The sequence below is a fragment of the Opisthocomus hoazin genome, chromosome 6 (genome assembly GCF_030867145.1).
Source record: "Opisthocomus hoazin isolate bOpiHoa1 chromosome 6, bOpiHoa1.hap1, whole genome shotgun sequence".
NCBI lineage: Eukaryota > Metazoa > Chordata > Aves > Opisthocomiformes > Opisthocomidae > Opisthocomus > Opisthocomus hoazin.
Window position 1 is genome coordinate 48017660 of NC_134419.1, and position 21528 is coordinate 48039187.

The window sequence follows — 21528 nt, forward strand, 5'->3', positions numbered from 1 at the left end:
TTACGATTTTTGTGATGTGCAGACTGTAAAAAAAACCCAAAACGAAAAAAAAACAAACAAAAAATAGAACCACCAACAAAACCCCAAACTTCTTCAGAATAATGGGTTAATTTTTCTTTTGGAGACAGATTCCTTGGTAAGTTTTTACGTTAATTTTTTTGTCAGAGCTGTTGATGTGTATAAGCTATATATTTTTATATATCTTTGGCCGCTTCAGTCTGTTTTCCAGGCTTGATCTGTTGATCAGTTTTTCTGCTTGAGAGTCCAGACTGTAGCTGAGATGATAATGGTTGAAGCTAAGACAATGTAAAATCAAATTTCAGCTTTTTTTTATTTCAAAACAGATTCCTGAGTTGTTTGACTCTTGGGTTGTAATGTGCATGCACACACATGTATTGTGCTCTTTCCCTGGGAAGATGGGATTTGATATGGTCCTGGTATGAAATGCGGCTCTTAAATCCCAGACTTCCTTCGGATAGGAAAACCATTCCCTTTCCAGATACGGATACTGGAACCTCTTCCTAAGAATTCAGTCAAGTATTGTTTAGTGAGCCAAGACATATTTTAAATGTGCTTGTTTTAAATGTTGCTTAGACTTTATTAATTCATGTAAATATGCATGCAGATATGGAACAGTAGTGGTAAGGCTGCAAAATAGTATGTTTTATCCAGAAAGTATGAATTTTTTTGAGTTTAATTTGCTGAAATTCATGCCTTAAGTATTAGTCTTCAGTTGCTCAAGAATATTGAACATATGGGGGAAAAAGGAACATACTGTACACTGTCAAACTCACTCTTTGATTACAGAAAGATTAGTTCTGGTTGGGCCTCTCAGATTATCACAAGCATGAGATTGAAATGGGAATAACATGATTTAATGTGTTAATACTGAAAAAGATTAAACAAGATTCCGTCACTGAGGTGGCTAGGACTGATGTTCTTTGGAGAATTTAGTTTTGCATTTCACGTATTCTGTGAAGAGGGTGGTGGTTTGTTTTTTTGTTTTTTATTTCTATCTAAGTGCGTAAACTTTTATGACAGACTTCAGCTGGACTCCCACAAAACCTAGATGCAGTTTGTGAGATATTGCTTGTCCTGTCTCCCTGAGGAATTTCAGCTAGGATTAAACCAGTTTCCTGTAAAACTTGACTTGGTAGTCATTTCTTTTACTAGAATTTTCTGCTTGCACCTTAAAGTTCTTTTATAAACCATACGTGCAAGGGTGGCATTTAGATGGTGCTGTTTTAATTTGGAAACAGTTGAACAGAAGTCCGCGGAACAGTACCGATGCTCCCTTCGGTCAGAAAGGCTGAAACCTTTCGGTCAGTGCTATGAAACTTTGGTGTCCCTTCGGTGAATGGTAGCTGGTGGAGTTTAATGAAGTCACAGTAGTGCTAGAGGATGCTAAAGCCTTCATTTTGCTGATGAGCAAAGGAAGCATTTGCTACCGAACAAATCTGAACTTTAGGTGTTGTGTTCTGCCAGTGGAGCCCCTGCTATTACTGTAGCGTTCTGTGCCTGTGTCTTCTGAGCATATTCTCTTCCAGTACTTTTTTTTCTACTTGCTCCTGTCCTGGTTGCTTCTGTTTCTCCAGTTTATCTCATTGTGTGCTACTCTTCTGTGCATCAGGGTCTTCTGCATTCCAGCCAGACTTCTGATCTTGCTTCTCCTGGCCCAGGCAGCCAGTACAGGGAGTGTCAATAGTAACGGCAGACACCTTGGCTTCTGTGTTTGGTTATGCTGCCTCAGAAATTTCAAAGAAAGTTCTGCTCCTCTTGTTTCCAGGAAATAACACACTTGTGTTTTCTGGGTATCTTTGTGTATGTGTGTGAGGTGCAACAACAGAGTATGGCAGATGCAATCTTCCTGAAACTCTGGTACCAAATCCACTGAGCTTTTGCTGGTCTTCAGGGCAATGGTTTCTCTGGCAGTTTAGAGGGCAACAGGGGCAAGACTTACTCTTTCTTTCCTGGCATATTATTGTGTGGATGCTGGTCAGCTGGAAACCAATCTTAGAAAAACTGGTTTATTACACTGGAATTTGTTCCCTTTGACAGCATAAGGTGCAAGTGTAGCTATGGGTTGGAGAATCATTAAGGTTGGAAAAGAGCTCTAAGATCATCAAGTCCAACCATCAACCCAACACCACCATGCCTGCTAAACCATGTCCTGAAGTGCCACAACTACACGTTTTTCGAACCCCTCCAGGGATGGGGACTCCACCACCTCCCTGGGCAGCCTGTTCCAATGCCTGACCACTCTTTCTTTCAGTGAACAAATCTTTCCTAATATCCAGTCTAAAGAAGTGCAAGACTAACTTTTGGCAGCAGCTCTTCTTCAAATCTGTAGAAGTTCATTGTAAAAAAAACCTACATTTGGAAGTGATTTAATTTAAAATTGTGATGAGAATTGCATCTTCTGTATTTCTTCTGGAAGTCCATTTAATTTGAAGAAGCAAAATAAAATAACAATTGCTGAAGTTGTGTGCCATTCTGTTCAGGGTACATTGATCAAAACTTATCATACAGTTTGTAACAGGGACTGTAGCTTTTCTATTATAGATACGTTAGTGGAATACTTCCACTGACTTTAGCTGTACAGTTACTGTGTTAGGCAGTGAATTATAGGATAATTTTCAGCAAGTTTACTTAGTCTTATGGGTAGGTTCTGTGGCCCATGCTGATTTTCATTTCTGCTGCGTTGATGCATCACTGCTATCTAGTTCTCCCACAAGGAATATCAGAAGGAGAAGCTGTAAGCTGCTCATACATCCCCTTTCCTGACTACAGGAGGCTACTGTAAGGCATCTTGTGGTATTAAAAATGAATATATGCAGACTTAGCTAATTCATTGATTCATACCTATTTTGCATTTCCAGTGATACTGCCTGTTCTGTTCAAGTTCTATGCAAGAGAAAAATGTACTTAAAGTAGGGCATCTGAAGCAAATCAGATGCTAAAATCTATATCGCAAAACTTTCAGTTGAAACACTTGTGTAGTTGCCACAGTTTGAGGTAAACAAGGATTTGGGGGGTATGCTTACATACCAATAAAATGCAACACATAACCTGTCTACGGGAAGGAGATTTTTCTTCTTATGTAATTAGAAAATGCTTTATAATTGCTCTGTATCTCAGTTATTCACTGTAAGTCCCTTGTGTGTGAAACGTTGAATGGTGATTGACTTCACTGAAAATTCTGTTGCAGACTCTCCTTTTCTGTATAGGTTGTATAGATAAACAAGTGATTGTATTTAGGGTTTACTATTGTTTTTTCATGATGCACATGTTTTCAAAGTGATACTTATTTCAAGTTAGTGTATATTTTTGCTAGAAATGGTGAGAAGACTTTTATTATAGCAAAAATTTTAAACTGTGAGGCTTAAAAAGTATAAACCAGGAGGATAAGGACCTCTTTTTTTTTTTTTTTTTTTTGTTGTTGTTGAACACTGAATATTTGCTGTTATGTTGTGACTTTTCAAAGTTGCCTGCAAGGGTGATTTTTTTTTTTTTTTTTTTTTTTTTTTTTGTTGATAATGCTTTTTGGTAATAAATTTTTCCTTTCTTGTAGATAAAATACAGAATTTGAATGAAGATAATGAGAAGAACAGTCATTTCATCGATGAGAATGCTGAAGACAGTAACAAAGCCAATTCTGAAAGTACAGACACTGCTGGATACAACATTGAAGCCAAGGACTTGCCTGATTCTTGGGACTCCCACATCGGGAAAACAGCAGACTCTCCATCAGAAACATCTCAGATGAAGGGGCCATTAAGAACTCACTTGTATGAATGGGAGGATGAAACTGAAGATGTCAGAACTGGAGAGGGTGTATTAGATTTTGACAACGAACATCTCTCAGAGATGAAGAGCAAGGATGAGGAGTGTGATAAAGAAGATACTGAAAATCCAAAGGAAGCCATTAGTGAAGAACTTGTGCAAACTATTCCTAGGCCAAGCAACTGTAGGACATACTGTCGATCCAACAAAGCAAAAGCGCAGGGAGCAACGAATTTTGACAAGCTAATGGATGGCACTAGTCAGTCTTTATCCAAAGCAAACAATGAGTCAAATAATGATGGCCTGAACCCAGCAAGAAAAGTTTCTTCAAGTAGTGGGACCAGTTTTAGAGGGACAGTTGGACGGACTAGAGACTACACTGTTCTACATCCATCTTGCTTGTCAGTTTGTAATGTTACTATACAGGACACCATGGAACGAATCGATGAATTTACCACAGCAACCCCTGCTGACTTGGGAGAAGCTGGACGCTTAAGAAAGAAAGCAGACATTGCTACTACAAAAACTACAACCAGGTTTCGACCAAGCAATACCAAATCCAAAAAGGATGTCAAATTAGAGTTTTTTGGGTTTGATGATCAAGATGAGGGAGGGGGAGATGAAGGCGCCTCTAGAAGTTCTGGGAGTTCCAATTACAAAATCAAGTACTTTGGGTTTGATGACTTGAGTGAAAGCGAGGATGAAGATGAAGAGTGGCAGGTAGCGGAAAGGAAAGCTAACAAAAAACGAGGTAGAACTGCACCATCTTCTTCGCTACAGTCAACCTCTGACAGCAATGAAAACTGTTCCCAGGATAGCCAGCTCAGCACTAATGCAGGTAAGCAGAACTCGTCTGGAATATGTACTTAACGTTTAAATTCAGTTCATCCTTGCATTTTGGTCATTTTGCAGTATACACAGGAGTCAGTTGAACAGTACTATTAATTTGGAAATCTAAAATTGAGGTTTGCTCATTTCTGCTGTAGTACTGTCTCGTGTTTCATAGCTGTCTTGAAGTATGCTTTATACCCCGTGATCTCTTGTCAGAGGTGGAGTTTTGTTCATTTTGAACAGAAGATTTGTACCTTTTTGGTGTGTTGAGAATACAGTACCTGTGCCTGGAAAGGCAGATGCCTTCCCGCAGAAGCTCCACGTCAATGCAGCATTACGGAGCCGAGTGCAGAAATTTAAGTAGCTCTTAGAGATATGAAGTATCTTTTTCCTTTTCGTGCTTTTTGAATGTGTTTGTAAAAGTTTGGACCTTTCTCAAATTCTGTATTGTCTGAGGATGCACAGTTCAAGGGAGTGGTTGTGGGGACCCACGGAGTGCCAGCCAGATGACTGGCTTTGGGTGTGCCTCTGCATATTGAGGTATTTCTGCTTTTGCTTCCAGTTTTCGTTTATCTTCATCTTCTGTATAGGCGGTACGTGTGTGTGTGTGTATGTATGTGTGTGCACATTCACACATATGAGTAAAACTGTTCATGCAGAATTTGCTGAGCAAGCTGGTGCTTGAGTGCCTTTGAAAAATTAGACTTGCTTGGTGGTTGGTTGGGTCCTGCGTAATGACTTTTATCAAGGTCAAGGTGTGTTGATGAAGAAAGTGAATAACTTTGGTGAAGCATTTCGTTTAGCTTTTTCTCTTTGTAAACATCTAATGGCAAAGAATCATCCGTGTTGGATTAAGTATTTCAAAACACTGCTGCGGTTCTAGGGAACTTCTTGGTCCTCCATTTCAGAGCGTGAAGCAGGAGAAGTTTTTATGCGTTCACTGTAGTTGTTACATTTTTAAGACTTTGGCAAGATGTATTTCACTGTGGGGAGAGGGGAGGACTGAAGTGTAGCCTTACAAATGTTGGAGAAGCTGTTTTTTCCTACAAATAGCTTCTGCTAATGTAATCCAGAAGTAAAATGTCATAGGAAAAAATGTTCATTTCTCTATTCTAATTATGTTGGTCTCCAAAAACAGAATTGTCTGTAAGCTTTTTAATCAAAGGTAAATGTAGCTGCTAGGGTTTTTCTTCTAAATTCTAAAAGGGCTAAATTGATATTGGTGTTATATGAGAAGATTGTGTTTTCAAACAAAAAAACCCCTTGATTTGTTTTCATAAAATTGAATTATGATGAGACACTTGCATTCCAGCCTCTTTGGAAAAGGGATTTAACTTACAGGGCTGCTTATGAAATACTCCATCTGAGTCCCTTTCTCTGACGAGTCTTTGTTCAGCCATTTATTCCAAGGAAAAAAATCGCTTATACAGTTAATGCAGCTGAGATGCTGACCCATGAAATAATCCTTTCAGCTGCTGTCTGCTGGAGTCTCAAAATACCTACAGTTCGCATTCAGTGCTACATTCACCAAGGAGGCCATTATACTCTGAGATTTCACAGATTATTTCTCTGAAATATTTTCTTAAGAGATTCCCATGGCCCAGGTAGATGTGAGTTTGTGTTCTGTTAGTTTCTTCATACACTCCTCCACTTCTCAGGGAGGAGCTACCTCTCGGTGCCTCCACTGAGAGATGCTTCCCCTTTATTTTATGTCTCCTTTGATTCCTGTTTTATGCTACTGTAGCCAGGTGAGATATGACTTGCATTTTTTCTTCTGAAAGTTGAAAGGGTGACGTGAAGTTATTTTGTTAAGTTGCAGCACATTCCCTAGTTCGATCCTGTAGTACAGATTATAAAAATAGGCAATCTGATGTTGCCCTGCAATTTGTAGGACTCCTTGATATATTTCATGCTGTCATCTCTCAGACCTTTGAAGATTTTGAGCATCATGCTCACTCAGAACAGCCATATTAAGGTCCTTAAATATAGCGATGCTGGGTCTGCGAATTTATCAAGGACTTCTGGGTCTCAGCCTGAAGTTGTGGTAAAATATGTGACATTGCTGTGAGGTATCGTCTTTACATACTGCGAAAAAAAGTGACTTCTGCGTCCATGGAAAATGCCCAGTTTGAATCCAAGCCTCAGAAAAAGCTTTCAGAACATCTTGCACAATTAATTTTCCTGAAGTTACAAACAGTACTGAGAGGTGCTAATGCTACCCGAGTTCCTGTGTGTGCTGTTCTTTTTTGTACTAAGGAATAAACCCACAGATAAAAATCCAGTGTTCGCGTTCCAGGTTGCCAGGTGAGATGCCAGATTGCCTCTCTGAATTCCAACCCCAGAAATTCTTAAGGCTTATTTTGGCATAATTCTGTGTGTAAAGAAAGCTGTGTGGCACAGTCAGTTCTTCAAGAGATTTGATGCTTTCTGTTACAGTCTTACAAATTTTTTGCCAGAGTACTGATTTGGTTACTTATTATAATCTCGGCCTATTTTTGTGAAACGTATTTTAGAATCTTAGTGTAAAACAACATGCAAAGATTTTCTGAGCTGGAAATGGACTATTCCTTCCAGTCTAGTAGCTCACAGTTGAGGAAAAGTGAAGTTTAATAATACCTGTTTAAATGTTTCTGCAAATGAAATTTAAGGAAGCACTGAAGACTAGATGGACAATATTGTTAGCGCAGGAAAAAATGCAAAGTAGATAAATTCAATTTTAGACTGTCTTTCACTGAAGTGTCTTTTCTGTTGTTCACTTGTATGATAGGCTTGCCTGCTGAGATGGCTGAAAAAAGACCCAAAAACCCAAACAAAAGCCAAAGAAGTAAAAAACCCCAAACCACAAGGTGCTCTGGCTTTTCAGTTCCTAGACACTATTCACAGACCCTGCTTTTTGCTGAAGGTACTTCATAACTTTATGAGCCTGAGATTTTTGGTGAAGCTTGGAGTTCTAGTTAAAGTTGCCTCCCCCTCCCTCATTGCAGTCTAAAATTCTCTCGTACTAGTCGGTGTAGCAACCCAGTGAAGCAAAAGCCCCTTTCACTTGTGAGCCTTCCAGCTGTAGTCTGACAGAAGGCCGGGGGCTAAAAGTACTGATGAGACTTCACCAGATCTGAAACAGTACTTGTATCATTTCACTGGCCAGAATACAGGTTGACTCTAGTAAAGAGAAGCTTTTAATACCGTAGGAAAATGACTTAATTACTTGACTATATTAATCAGTGGGGAGAGAGAAATCTGAACTAATGACAAAGAAGAGTAAGGCTTGACCAAAAATAAGTTTAAGCTTCAGTTTTGACGAGCAAACCTGTATCTTTGAGTCAGTGTTATACTTCTGGAAATAACTGTGCTAACAGTTTGTTTCTGTCTTTCTTTAAAGATGCTGCTGTGGTTGTCAAGTGGTTTGGGTGGTCACTAAGATTTCTAATATATTTGAATTCTGAACTTGTAGTCTCAGAACGCTTTATTTTCTGCCTATTCAACTGGGACACATATAACTGTTAATTTTATTGTCATTGGCCAAAATGAAATGTAGTAAAACAAACATTATTACAGAAAGTGACAGGCATAAAAAAGAAACAATGCTGACTAAAATGAAACATTTCCATATCTCTATGTAGATTGACATAAACAGGATAGAGCAGTTGCTCTGAAACCTTCCGCTAAAGGAAGGTATGAAGATCTGTCCACCCTAATTACTTATTTTTATTTGGTTCACCTCCGTCTTCACTATATATAAGCAGTACAGTAATGATGAACTACAGCATTCTTGATGTAAATTATAGTAGCAGTTACCCTGTTATTGTAGTGTAAGTATTGCAGCTTAGCCTTTTGCTTTGTACATCAGTTTTGATATACAACTTAACCTTTGTGTTATGCATTCATTTTCCTTTCAGTGATCAAGATGAGATTCCTGGAGTGTTTTTGGATAATAAAATAGCTTTTGTATATCAGCATCTAGCACTCAGTTAATTTCTGGTGAGCAAACTTGCCCTACATATATACTTTTTTTCTTGCTTTGCATCTCCTCAAAAACTGAATCACCTTAATTGGGAAAATATTTTTAGGCTTTAAGAGTACATCAAAGTCCTCACAGGCAGAGTCCTGTTTGGACTTCTAAATCTTCTGCAGAATTACTCTCAGGCACTAAAACAAACCCGCGTTGTTTCTCCGCAGGAAATTTACTGTGGTGTTGCCTTCCAGTTGGTCTTTGAACATCTTTCCAATTTTAGCCAAGGCAGACAAATCATCTCAAAGTTTATAAATGCCTGGAAAATGGTTGGATGGAGGAGAAAAAGCTTTACATGCTCCCATATTGAGAAAAATATGCTTGTCTTAGCTGTGAGAGGGCAGGAAAAACATCCGTACTAGAGAGAGCCAGTGGAAAACAAGCTTCATTAGTGTCATGGCTTACCCAACTACTCGTGTCTTTGCCTGGCTCAGTGTTAGCAAGAGACTTCTCCCCCACACCATATTGAGTTTAGATTTTGAAATCTGTTAGCAGATGTGTGCAGAGTGTTTTTAGGATACCTGGAAGGCCTCAAAGAGCGTTGCTCAAATAAAAGCGATCCAGATAATCTCTCAAAACTAGTCATAAAAGTGTTTGATATGCTAGTAACATTTAAAAAATGCGAAATTATCCTACTGCAAGTAGGAATTGAAACATTTTTATCAAGAAACTTCTTTGAATTTAAAATTACTTAATTTAAATGGGATAGTTCAGGATTGTGTGGGAGTGAAAATCAAACAAAGAAACTTAGATGATTTTTAAATCGTGGCTTAGTTGATATAGAGCACTGTTAATCATTATTAATCACAATACCAGCTCCAAACCTTAGAGCAAGGCACAAATTATTGTGCTGATTTGGTGGGTGAAAACACATCTTGCATTTCTGGGGTGACTTGCATGTTTGTAATTACTGTAGTCAAGTAAGTCACTTTTTAGCTTTTAATCTACAAGAGGAGGGTCCAGTTCTGTTGGTTTGACTTTCTTTGGGAATTGCATTTGGGGCCCGGCTTCTTCAAAAGTATTTCAGGATTTTTAAGGATATATATCAAAGTGATTTGGTTTGATTCTTTAGTTGGCAAGTTCCAGCAGAGGACTAAGTAGACTTTTATGTAGCTTTGGGAAGTAGTTTTGCTTTATGTAAGTTAATGAGAATATTTTTCTCCGTTAGACTGATATTATCAAAACATCTTTTAAAGTCTGTTATTTTCAGAGAAATTGTTTAGGTTGTGTTCTTAAGGTTTTGTACTGACATCATATAACTACACTGAAAACCTGTGGGTTGGGATGTGAGAGGCTGGTTCTGGTAGGTGCCTTGCAGTGGGCATCCTGCCTGCCCTTGTGCTGCCAAGCCTGTTGAAATTTACTGCAGCTTAAGAAACGTCTGAGCCTTATTTTAAGAATACTTATAGTAAAGTTTTGTGTCCTTGCAAGTACCATTAAAAATTTGCTTGCCTGATTGGGACAGGCGCTGTTTGACATCTTTGGTGACGTGGACAGTGAGACTGATTGCACCTTCATCAAATTTGCTGATGACACCAAGCTATGTGGTGAGGTCAACGTGCTGGAGGGAAGGGATGCCATCGAAAGGGACCTGGACAGGCCTGAGAGATGGGCTTGTGTGAACCTCATGAAGTTCTTCAAGGCCAAGTGGAAGGTCCTGCGCCTGGGTTGGGGCAATCCCAGGCGTAAATACAGGCTGTGCGGAGAATGGATAGAGAGCAGCCCTGAGGGGATGGACTCAGGATGGTAGTTGATGAGAAGCTCAACATGACCCAGCAATGTGTGCTTGCCACCCAGAAGGCCAACCATATCCTGGGCTGCATCCCCAGCAGTGTGGCCAGCAGGGTAAAGGAGGGGATTCTGCCCCTCTGCTCCGCACTGGTGAGATCCCCCCGGGAGTCCTGCGTCCAGCTCTGGAGCCCTCAGCACAAGAGAGACATGGACCTGTTGGAGCGGGTCCAGAGAAGGCCACAAAAACCATCAGAGCGCTGGAGCACCTCTCCTATGAAGAAAGGCTGAGAGAGTTGGGGCTGTTCAGCCTGGAGAAGAGAAGGCTCCAGGGAGACCTTGTTGCAGCCTTCCAGTACCTGAAGGGACCTACAAGAGAGCTGGAGAGGGACTTTTTATGAGGGCATGTAGTGATAGGACAAAGATAATGGCTTTAAACTACGAGAGGGTAGATTTAGGTTAGACATAAGAAAGAAATTCCTTACTCTGAGGGTGGTGGGGCAGTGGCACAGGTTGCCCAGAGAAGCTGTGGCTGCCCCCTCCCTGGCAGTGTTCAAGGCCAGGTTGGACTGGGCTTTGAGCACCCTGGTCTGGCGGAAGGTGTCCCTGCCCATGGCAGGGGTTTGGAACTAGATGATTTGTAAAGGTCTCTTCCAACCCAGACCACTCTGTGATTTGCTTTTGATTGCCTCCTTGCCTAGGCAGTTGGCTGATCCTGTTTACTGGATGTGAGCGCGTTTAGGATTAGAGTAACCAATCCAACCTGCTTGTATTCTTACAGTGTAGTTTTCAAATAGCGGCAGCTTCTCTGGAATAGATTGGTTTTCTAAACCGTTTATCAGATGAAACAGTGTTTCTCTGTACCTGTCTTTATTTCCGTCTTGAAATTTATGGTAACTTCTGGTTTGTGCCAAGTAAAACAACATAAGCTGGTCTCCAAGGGATAATGCTTCAAATACAACACAAGTTTAAAGAAAAAAAAAATAGGACAATAATTTAATTAGGTCAGTGAATTGCAGATTTACAGTCTAAAACGGGGTACTAGAACTCCTGGTAAGTAGTAATGAATGCATTGAAAGGCCGTTTCAGCAGTTCCTTCTAGCTGACTCCTTTCTGAGCTGATGATCATATTTTTTAATATTGTTTATAGTAGAATAGGCAAATATAAACAGGCTGCCTTAATGAGAAGTGAAGTAGGGTCAATTCTTCAGTCCTGTAATTGTAGTGGGAAGTACTCTTCTTCTAAATCACTTTGTCTCACACTTTTGAAGGACCCCATCCACTGTTTAATTCATCTGCTGCTCCGAATTTTAGCAGTAAGCCGTAAGTAAGCACGTACAAAAGGTAACCCAGGATTCACAGGAGTATAAAATGGGAAATAATAACTTGAAGCTTACACGGTGGGCAAGAGGTGCTATCATAATCGTGACCGTGTACCTTGTAATGTATCTTGTAGGTATTATGACAGTTGAGTCAGTAAACCTGAGCTCCATCTCGTACTGCGTTTGGCTTTAAAGCTGATTTTTTTGTGATGAAGTTTTTTTGTTTATTATATAATTTCAAAAGCTATACGTGTGGAAATGTCAGATGCAAGAAATGCTCTAGCAGTTCAACAGCTTTCAGTATGGTTGTTTCATGTCTATATTTGCCTCTTGCAGATCTTCTGGAGTTTTCAGAGGATGCATCTGGTGTGCCTGAAGGCAATAAGAAATCCACAAATAAACAAGGTGATAAATCTAAGGAAAACACCAGGAAGATTTTTAGTGGGCCAAAGCGGGTGAGTAATAATACTGAGACCAAGACCAAGTTCTGATTTTAATTAACTCTTCAGTATTGTTTTTTTTTCCTATGTATGTAACGGCTTTTCTCCCAGTTTACATCTCCACTTGAGATATGTTGTTGGCTTTGAAGAGGGTATCTGGAAAAGCAAAAACCTTCAAGCGTAGAATTTTTCATATCAATTACTGGGAATTTTGCTTCTCGGATGCAAGTCTGGGGTTGCACAATGGTAATGCACAACGTAGATGCATTCCCTTCTAGATGCTTGTTAAAGCACCATTGGATGCTGTGTGGGGTTTTTTCTTTTTTTCTTTTTTTTTCTTTTTTCTTTCTTCACTCTCCTGAGAAATATCTGTCATATTATAGGACTGAACCTTTCTGAAAGCTTCAAATCTGGCATTGGTATAGTCTTTATAAGGACAACTGCTTTTATAGCATGTGGAAAAGTGAGATTTTATTATAGCTAAAAAAAGGAAAGTAACCCTTGATCCCACCCCCATATACCCAAACTATGTAGTATTCGGGATGAGTTGGCCCTTTCGTACTGTGAATGGTCCTCATTCACTTTGCCAGTGCTAGCTGTGGTTGATCTTACCTGTTATCAGAAGTTACTCAGTATTTTGACTCTTTTAAAAATGTGCATACAGCAAAAATTAGGTTTAGCTATTAGGTGAAAGTTTGCAATAGTGGGATCCATGTAACCTCCATAAAATGGAGTTTTTATGACTTGATTGTGCAGGATGCCCATTTCTCATGCTTTGGGCCTTTTCATATGCTTTGTGCGTAAGATGTTCCCGTTGGCTGGTGAGGAGAGTGGCTATCTCGCCCTCATTGCAATCCAGAACTGGTGTAAGAAGAGAAAGAGAGAACTGGAGAGGGAAATGCACTTCTATTTTGCCTTTCCCTTCGAGTTCCATAAACTTTGCAAGACCCGGGAGTTGCGTGCTATAGTAGAAACTCTTTTAGATGTGTTCAGAATGTGTTCAGCAGTGTAATGGTTCTAAGAATGCTTTAGAAATAAGTTTCCTTGTTATTTTTCCTAAAGAATTCTAATAATTAAATCACACACTGAAATTTCTCAGAAAGGTAGCTGATTACTTTTGTTGCATGATAGTTTCACTTGAAGTAATTTTTTAAGGGTTTTGTTGGTCTTCCAGAGCCAGAAGATTTATCTCCCCAGCTGTGTTGATATATAATCATTTTCCATTTAAAACTGTGGATTTGTTGTTGGAGGAAGGAGGACAAGTTTGTTTTGTTTCTCAAAACATGCAGGGGACTGTGTTCATTTGGGAGGACGCGTGACCAATATGTACTGTCAGTTGTAAAGCCCCTTTGGAAAGAAGTATCGCTTCTTGTCTCTTCGTGACTGGACAGAATGGGGAGCTCTGAGCTGCTGACTCTTCCTTCCAGAGTGTAAAGTCAGGCTATCGATCAGTGAGGAGGAGGGTCTTTTTGGAACTGAAATAGTATTTCTTGAAGATAGGAGTTCCTCAGCTTCTGCTGGTTAAATATTCTTTTGTTACCAATCAACTTCCTATCGGTCAACATACTACAATAGACTGAGAAACAGAAGTACGGGGAATGTAAATTTAACAGTACCATTTTTGCTGTAATTTTTAGCAGCATAAAACAGCTGTGGGTGTTCGGGTAAATATGACATATTTTTGATGTTTAAATACTTATATGCTTCAAGTACTATTCTGTAATAGCAATTTATGTGTTTCTTGTTTAATTTTTATGCTTGAAATACTTGAGCGTGTAGATGAAAACTATTATAACTAATTTTGAATGCATATGTCATGAAATTAAGTGGAAAAAAGCTTACAGCAATATCATACTATATAAGAGAAAATGGTTTCAACTCTAGAAAATTCTCAGTGGGGAATAAATTGAAGTGGGAAGGGTGAGAATTGAACAGCCTTTTTGACCCTGTAGTGATATAATGGACCTAGAAGTAGAAATTGCTGTAATTGCAATTCAGACTTCAAACTTTAATGTTCTCTAATCGTATGGCTGTTACATGGAGTTACTAAAAAAGCTTGTAAAGCTTGTTCTGATGTTAATTAGAGACACTATAATTATCTTCCTAAACTATAGATATAGACTCCTAATCTCAGTTGCATCTTAAGGGAATTTTCATTCTGGGAGTGAACAAGAACGAACTACAAGTATTGACCTGACCATAACTAAGTGATCTAAAAATACATATATATCTCTGGAACTTCTTCACTGTCTGATCACCATTTTTTTTTTCTTGTAGAAACCAGCAGATACAGTGTTATTTTCTGCTAGGTGGTAATGTTAGAGGTATGGCACTCTGCATCATGCTGAGCTGAAAACTGACCAGCTCTGTTCCTCGCGCAGCCACAGGTGGTATTGTTAATCTTCAGCAGATGCGGAACGCTGAAGTGTTTTTTGCAGTTCGTAGTCAGCAGGACTCTCGCCCATGTTTGCACTTTTGAAACCTGACCGTCGTACTCTAATGTTAAAGTCCAGTTCTCGAAACTTCGAGCACATGTGCAATAAAAGCTCACAAACATTATTGACTTAGCGAATGACAGTGTTTCGAAAAACTGCTTTTAACATAAGGAGTCTCACTGGAATCACTGAGACGATTCACACACATAATAATAAGCGTAGAAGTTGCAGTAGCATGTACGTTATGATAGGTGTGTAAAGTCTTAACCAGAATTCTGCTTTTAAGTAAATTAAATCTCTTTAACCTGAGCCTGAGTTACAGGGGGAATATTATGTTCTGTAGCAACATAATTATGTACTTACAGTATATAAATATTGGCATTACTTGACTTGCAAATTATGGGTGTGAAGCATACATGAGTAATGTCTGCAAAAGTTTGTTTGCAGCTGTTTACAATTGTTATTCAACTGGTTCAGTAGCTCGTGCTCTAGCATGTAAGCGGGAACTCTGTGGGGCTGTGATATGCCCACCTGCTGGGCCCTGTGAGCTTAGTTCCCCTTCTGCGGGTGAAACCACTCCTCAGTTATTGGACAAAAACCAGTAACATATACAAGAACTTTTTTTGTTGCTGTGGTCTAAATCTACTCAGACTAAAGGCTTGAAAATAGGGACCATAAAAATTCTTTACTGAGATTTCTTGCTCCTGCCCCTCTCACCAGAGATCTGAGCTGGAGTCAGCAAATGAGGACAATCAGTTTTCGTATGGAACAGTTCCCAGTGGTCTTATGCAAACTATGGATGTCTCTAAACAGGAACCTTAGAAAAAAAAACCCAAACCCTTAGAAACATAAGATAAAGAGAACTAGTCTATCCCCAAACTTAATTGTTTGATTGATCGGTCCTAGGAGTTGTTGGCTGTGCCAGTTTGTGCCAGAGCTGTACTGTCAGTTCAGCATTTTTGTTGTCCAGTGTGTCACTAAAGACCACCAAATCCTCTGAACAGCCAATGTTGTGGGATGACCCTCTGTTCTTAAACTCAAAATATGTGATAAAGTGTGACCTGCTACTCTGTGCTGATCCTTGTTCTGCCTGTGGCCATATGAAGCCAACCTAGACAAGGTGAATGCTGATTGCCTTTGAATATTCCAAGGTAAGAATGTAAATGGAGTTGCAAATCGTAATTAAAAGGTGTGTGAGCCTTTTGGCTTGAGGGGCCAGGGAGAGAGGGAATACTATAATGCTTGTTAGTGGTCTTGAGTGCTGCTAAGACATATGGGAAGACTCACTGTGTCGCGTGAAGTGGGACAAAGGAGGTATAACAGAAAAAAGCACCAACCCTGTCAGTTGGACTTACCCAATAGTAGTCTCCATGTTCTGTTTTGTCAAAGTGGCATGAAATTTCAAGGTATTAGGTGAGTGCTATATCAGGATTTTTTTTTTCTGTGCTGAAGAATAGGTGAACTTCAGAAATGAGTCTTTTGGCATAAATTTCTTAGATGCTAGTATTTTTTGCAGTGAGCGTATTTTGTAGAGCTTCCATGCTAGTATCGGCAGAGTGCAATTGAGCACCTATGAAAGACTAATTTTCCTGGAGAAAACATAGACTTTTTATGATTGGTAACATGAGGAAGAAAGTACTCGCTGCATAGACAGTCTACATGGGTGATTGATGGACTATTGTTCAAACTAAGAGCTAACCTGCATGATAGACCATTACTTAATGACTTCTGACTTTGGTTAATGTTTGTGTGTCGCCCTTAACTACTAATTTTTGCAAGAGGAATTGAATGTTTATAAACAAATTTAAACTAGCTTAAATTTTTTTTTTTTAATTCTTTTGCTATACCTGGAGAATTTTCTTTAAACTTACTTGTTGAGATCTTAGCTCTAGAAAACCTGTCTGTTTTGCAACTCTGTATGCGTTTCCCCACACGTACGCAGTGACTGGGAAGAACAACATTACATCAGTGCACTTTTCTTTTTCCTCTTGTTGTGCACACATTGGGCTGTACAATACAAGGTAGGGAAAACCCTCTTTGCCAGTAACTGGATTATCCTAGTGCTTCCTTTGGGTCCCTCACTCAAGTACGGGACCGCCGTGTTTCCTGGGCAAAGCACTTGCTTGGTTTTGAACAGTGGCATTGCTTGAAAACAACAAATCCTAAAAAACCCTAAACCCAGTGAAACCTAGCCTGTGGTAAGACTGGTTCTGCCTGAAAAACACAGAAAGCACTGATGGAAGTGTTTGGCGACGCTGCCTTTGCTCCCTTTGGCCCCACCTGCTTACTCCTGTTCCCCCGCTCCTTCAGTTTCCCAAGGCTGTGTGGTGAACTAAATTGAGGAACCCATCTGTGTTTAAAAAATAACCCACTAGAAGGAAACCTATAACATAAATCTCAGTCCAGTTTGCTGGAAGACTGTAAACAATTGTATCCACTCAGTTGGGGGAACCCGAGAAGAGATAGTATGTCGTCTTAACCTGGTTAAGTCAACATTGCAACTGAGAAATGCTCACTAAACGCAGCCGGCGTTCGCAGGATTACATGCACTGCTTTGATCAAGTGACATTAATGGAGTTAGTCATGACAGTAGCATTGAATACGTGAATGAAATCATTGCTGAATTAAGGCATGGCTTAGCCAACAGACTGCTTCCGACCTCTGTATCCAAGGTAAAAACTTGATCCAGTCATAGCCCTGTAACTATTTATTGCTTTTCATGTTTTATTCAAGTTTTATGAATAAATGTTGTGTTTTGTGCCCAACAGGGTACAGAAATGTGTGCAAGACTTCAGAGTATGTTTTTTGGACATATCAGTTGGGAGGACATGTTAAATCACTACTGAGTGAAGAGCACTAGTTTCCAGTTATTAAGTGCTGAACCAGGAAAACAAAATATGTTTTTTCTTCTGTGTGACTGCAGTTTGATCTGCAGCTGGTCCGTAGTTCATTATTTAATGGCATCTTTCTGGTCCTGGAGGCATTTTTTTTTTCCGTGAGTAGTTTGTTTTCATTGAGCTGCCATATTCCTGTTAAAAATTTTAGGCACTGTGAGAAACTGTCAATCCTTGAAAAGAAAGCTGCTGTGCGGTCCTGTTGTTCCTAATTGGATTTGCTGTAATACAAGTTTAAGGGTGTAATCTATCAGATCTTTCACAGGTTGAGGTGAGCTTTTTCCACTGGTGCTTCCTGCTGACTGAAAGAAGCTATATATACCAGCTTGAAACAAATGCTGTGTCTAAGTTTACTTGAAGTCCAAGATGGAATACTTGTACCTGATCTTTTTTTTGAAATTGAAAAAGTACGAAACCATGCATGGCTCTTGGTTTGACTGAGAGTAATCTGACAGCTAATGTGACAGTGACGTCTGCGTGGGAGGGGAAAGAAACTAGGCTGCGCTGTGATCTGTAGTTTTCCACTTAGCTTGTATTATACTTTACAGTAGATGTTTATCAAAGACATCCTGCAAGTAACATTTATTTTTGCTTGCCTGCAAATGAATCTGCACTTCCTCAAATACAATGTTTAAAGACTTTTTTTTTCTTTTTTAGATTTAAGGTATGTGAAGATTAATCTGTCTTAAGTGCACAGCCTCAGGTGGTTTTCATTAATTGTTTTTCTGTAGCTTATTTTAAATAAACAATCCTGGAAAAGCAGCAGTGGAAGCATAATTCTAAAGTTTTGTTGTATCAGTCATAGCGTTTTCCATACGTTCAGTGGTAGGGTCAGAGTAGACTGGGCAGAACTAATCTGAAAAAGAACGGCTGCTCTTTATCTTGCATGACCTTTTGGAAAAGAGTGTCATACCAAAAGGATGAGCAGTTATAACAAAATGTTTTTTCAGTGATATTAAATTGCTGATACACATTGAGCTGCTATTTGCATCCTAATCTGGGATGTCAAAATTGTGGGTTTTTTATAGCAAAGATTATGATTTGACATTTGCTATTTTGACTCTGTTGAGGAGTCGAACTGAGTTTCGACAATCAAAATATTCTGTGAGATCTCTGGCTTGTGTCAGTGTTGCGCTAAGCCAGCAGTGGGTTTCAGCAGCAGTCTGACAAACGCTGGTCCGAGCCGACAGCCTGTGACAGCGCGTTGCTGCTTCTGCAGCACGTGCCTTTCGTTTGCTGGTTGGTGCTGCTGGCAGGCAGCCTGCCCAGTCCGCAGCTGAAGTGGGTTGGGTGGGTGTTCTGTCCGAAAGCTGTTTGTTGGAATGATGCACAGGGGATGAGCGGTTCTAAGTGCTAACCAATTAGAAACAGCGTGTGTATTTTAAGAAACTTTTACGTTGCTGGAATAAATATGAATTTTAAAAACGGATAAAAAGATGATAAAAGATAAGAATAAATATGCTTCTTAAATAGTTGATTTGTTAAAAGCCAGAGCTTCATGTTGATACGATTATTTTGCTTAACCTTTGCAAAACCAGATGCTTCGGTAAGCATATTTGTTTAGTAATGGCTTCCTAGTGCTTACCATTTAGGGTTTGTTTTTTTTTTCTTCTATTATTATTAATGTAAATAGACCAAAACCAATACTCAATTATTAAGTTAGTAAACAGGATACTCATCAGACCTGGCAGGTTTTTAGTTTCGTCACCTAATTGGAAGAGTGAAGTGGCCACTGTAATTTTACTGAGTTGAGTTGGCATAACACCTTGAAGCCATCTCAGAGTGAAAGCAAATGCCAGAGATGGTCTGTTAATTTCAAGACAATTGTTTGATGCTGATCAAAATTATCTTCTTCCCACTCCTTCCTATGAAACTGTGGTGAAGAAGGGTGTGTTTTGCTAGATGCCAAGCTGAGATCCCTCCACCTGGCAAAACTGCTTGCTCGTCTGTCCTCCACGTGCAGCTGTTAGGTGGAACTGTGGTAGCAGCGTTGTTGGAAGTGCATTTCTTCTCCTTTGCGGTGTCGAGAAAGAAGGTATCCATTGAGACATAGCTTTGTTCTGAAAATGGTGGGGATGCAAAGTGCACTGTGAAGGTAACAGGAGGCTAAGTCCTTCCTCATAGAGGCAAGAGGAACAGATGAAAAATAATCATGGATATACTTCTCCCCGTGTGTGTGCTTGTGATTTTTTGGGAAGTAGACGAAGTGGGTTGAATGGAAAAGGTTTAATGTCACACTGGAAGTTTCCTGCTCTATACTTCCAGCTGCTGCTGGTGTTAACTCTGAGGCAAGCATTAAAACACTTTTTAAACCAGATTCTGTCTTGCATCTTCACCTTCCACCCCCCGCATCAGTGTGTCTTTCCTAGTAATTAACTCGGTGTTTTAGTAATTAGGCAATGCAGGATAACTATGTAGGATAAATGTTATATTGCACAAGGCCTCGGTCCTGTAGAAAGTTCTAAAACAGGAAACACGCTCAAAGAGATTAAAATATACCAGTTTCATTTGCCAGTGGGAGCTTAATTTATAATGCAGATGAATATGCAAAATTGTCTTTGGCTCCCATGTACTGCGTGAGCGTGGTTTGTTCTCTCAGCTCTGTGACTTCATGTTAGATACTAGTGCAAGGCAACACAAGCCTGTCTTGAGAGTGAAGCAGTTGCTGCTGAGGGCCTGGTGTCCCCATTATACACATCTGGAAGCTTTTACTTTAAATTAGCTGTATTCTGATCTGCTTTAGGGAATGCCCAGTAACAGCTGGCGTGGGGTAGGTGCTCTCTGGAGGAGCATCTTGAAGTTTGGTTTCATCGGTAAGGAGTCAGGTAAACGTACTTGGGGACTCGGTGATGCAAACCACAGTGTTGTAACTGAGGACATCTGGGAGATTTATTTGGAAAATGTTTTACTGATCCAAATGGAAACGCTTATGTGGTGTGCATGCACGCACGCGCACCCCAGCCATATGACCTCTGGAATTTTATTGCTGTTGCAATTCTGTAAAGCTTTCCTGTTAGCAGATTGATACACTTTGAGTAGATTAGGATTAACGGCGGGGTTGTGCGGTGGCGTGGAGGGATGTGTGTGTGTGTGTGTGTGTGTCTGCCTTTACATAGCAACAAAGAAGGCAGGAATTTTGCCTAACAATGTTTACAAGGATGTTTTCGTGCAGGCAGATGCAGGTTTTTCTCTTCTCTTAATTGAAGTGATGTGTTTCTGGTATTGTGGGGATGTGTCTAAACTATTGTACCCTGTCCCTTTTAATTAGACTTAACATAGGTTTCAGGCCATATTAGTAACCATAACCATATGGCTTCTGCTTCTGAGCTGACCAGTTCTGAGTATACTCAGTGTAAGCAGCATACAGAACACTGTTAGCTATTTCTGTTAAAGAATGAATCTCACGTTTACCAAACTGTCCTGTTTATTCAAGTCAAATGTTCGTTTCAGTTGGGTGTTTGACCCATCGTCTTGTTTGGCCCCGTAGGCCTCCTTTTGAGCTTTGAGGAAGAAAAAACAGGTTTCAGTTCTTCAGAAGTCTGACGCAAGAAAATCTTCAGTGACATTTTTTTTCCCCTTGCTCATTGTGTTGTCTGCTGCTGATACTCTTCAATCTTGTCTGCCTAACACCTCGTAGTTGTCTAGCTGTGTGCCTGCAGAATGTTTTTCATGCACTACATCAAATGGTGTAGCAGCTCACGATTAAGCGGTCTGTGGCACCCACAGGTGATTTATTGGCACTATTCTGCTACTGTGATCCAAATAACGGAGATTCGATTCACATTTTCAACACTGAATAAAGGATCTGGTCCTGGCTTGCTTCTGTCTTTTTAACTGCTCTTGGAAACTGCTGTCTTACCTGGAGTCCAGATTACTTTTTTTGTGTTATATACATGTGTCTCAGCCTGTACTGGATTGGTACTCTATATCTTCCCATTCTGAAGCGTAATTTCTTTTGGCTCTGAATGGATTTCATCCCTTTGCCTTTTCAAAAGAAAAAGTCTGTTATGAATAGTTCTGTGCCGCATAACGTACTTGTTATCTTTTTCCTTTTCAAAGTGAGCCTTGCAGGACAGAGTAGTACTC

At 39.8% G+C, this 21528-nt stretch overlaps 1 protein-coding gene across 5 annotated transcripts in view; it reads left to right on the forward strand.

Annotated features, from left to right (window-relative positions):
- The window catches only part of WAPL (WAPL cohesin release factor), a 163030-nt gene that overhangs the window by 108070 nt on the left and 33432 nt on the right, over positions 1–21528 (forward strand). For all 5 annotated transcript variants that reach the window (XM_075423027.1, XM_075423026.1, XM_075423029.1 and 2 more), the window contains 2 exons: positions 3572–4621; positions 12010–12128. In XM_075423027.1, the coding sequence (XP_075279142.1) occupies positions 3572–4621; positions 12010–12128 (1169 nt within the window). The remainder of the gene's footprint in view (positions 1–3571; positions 4622–12009; positions 12129–21528) is intronic.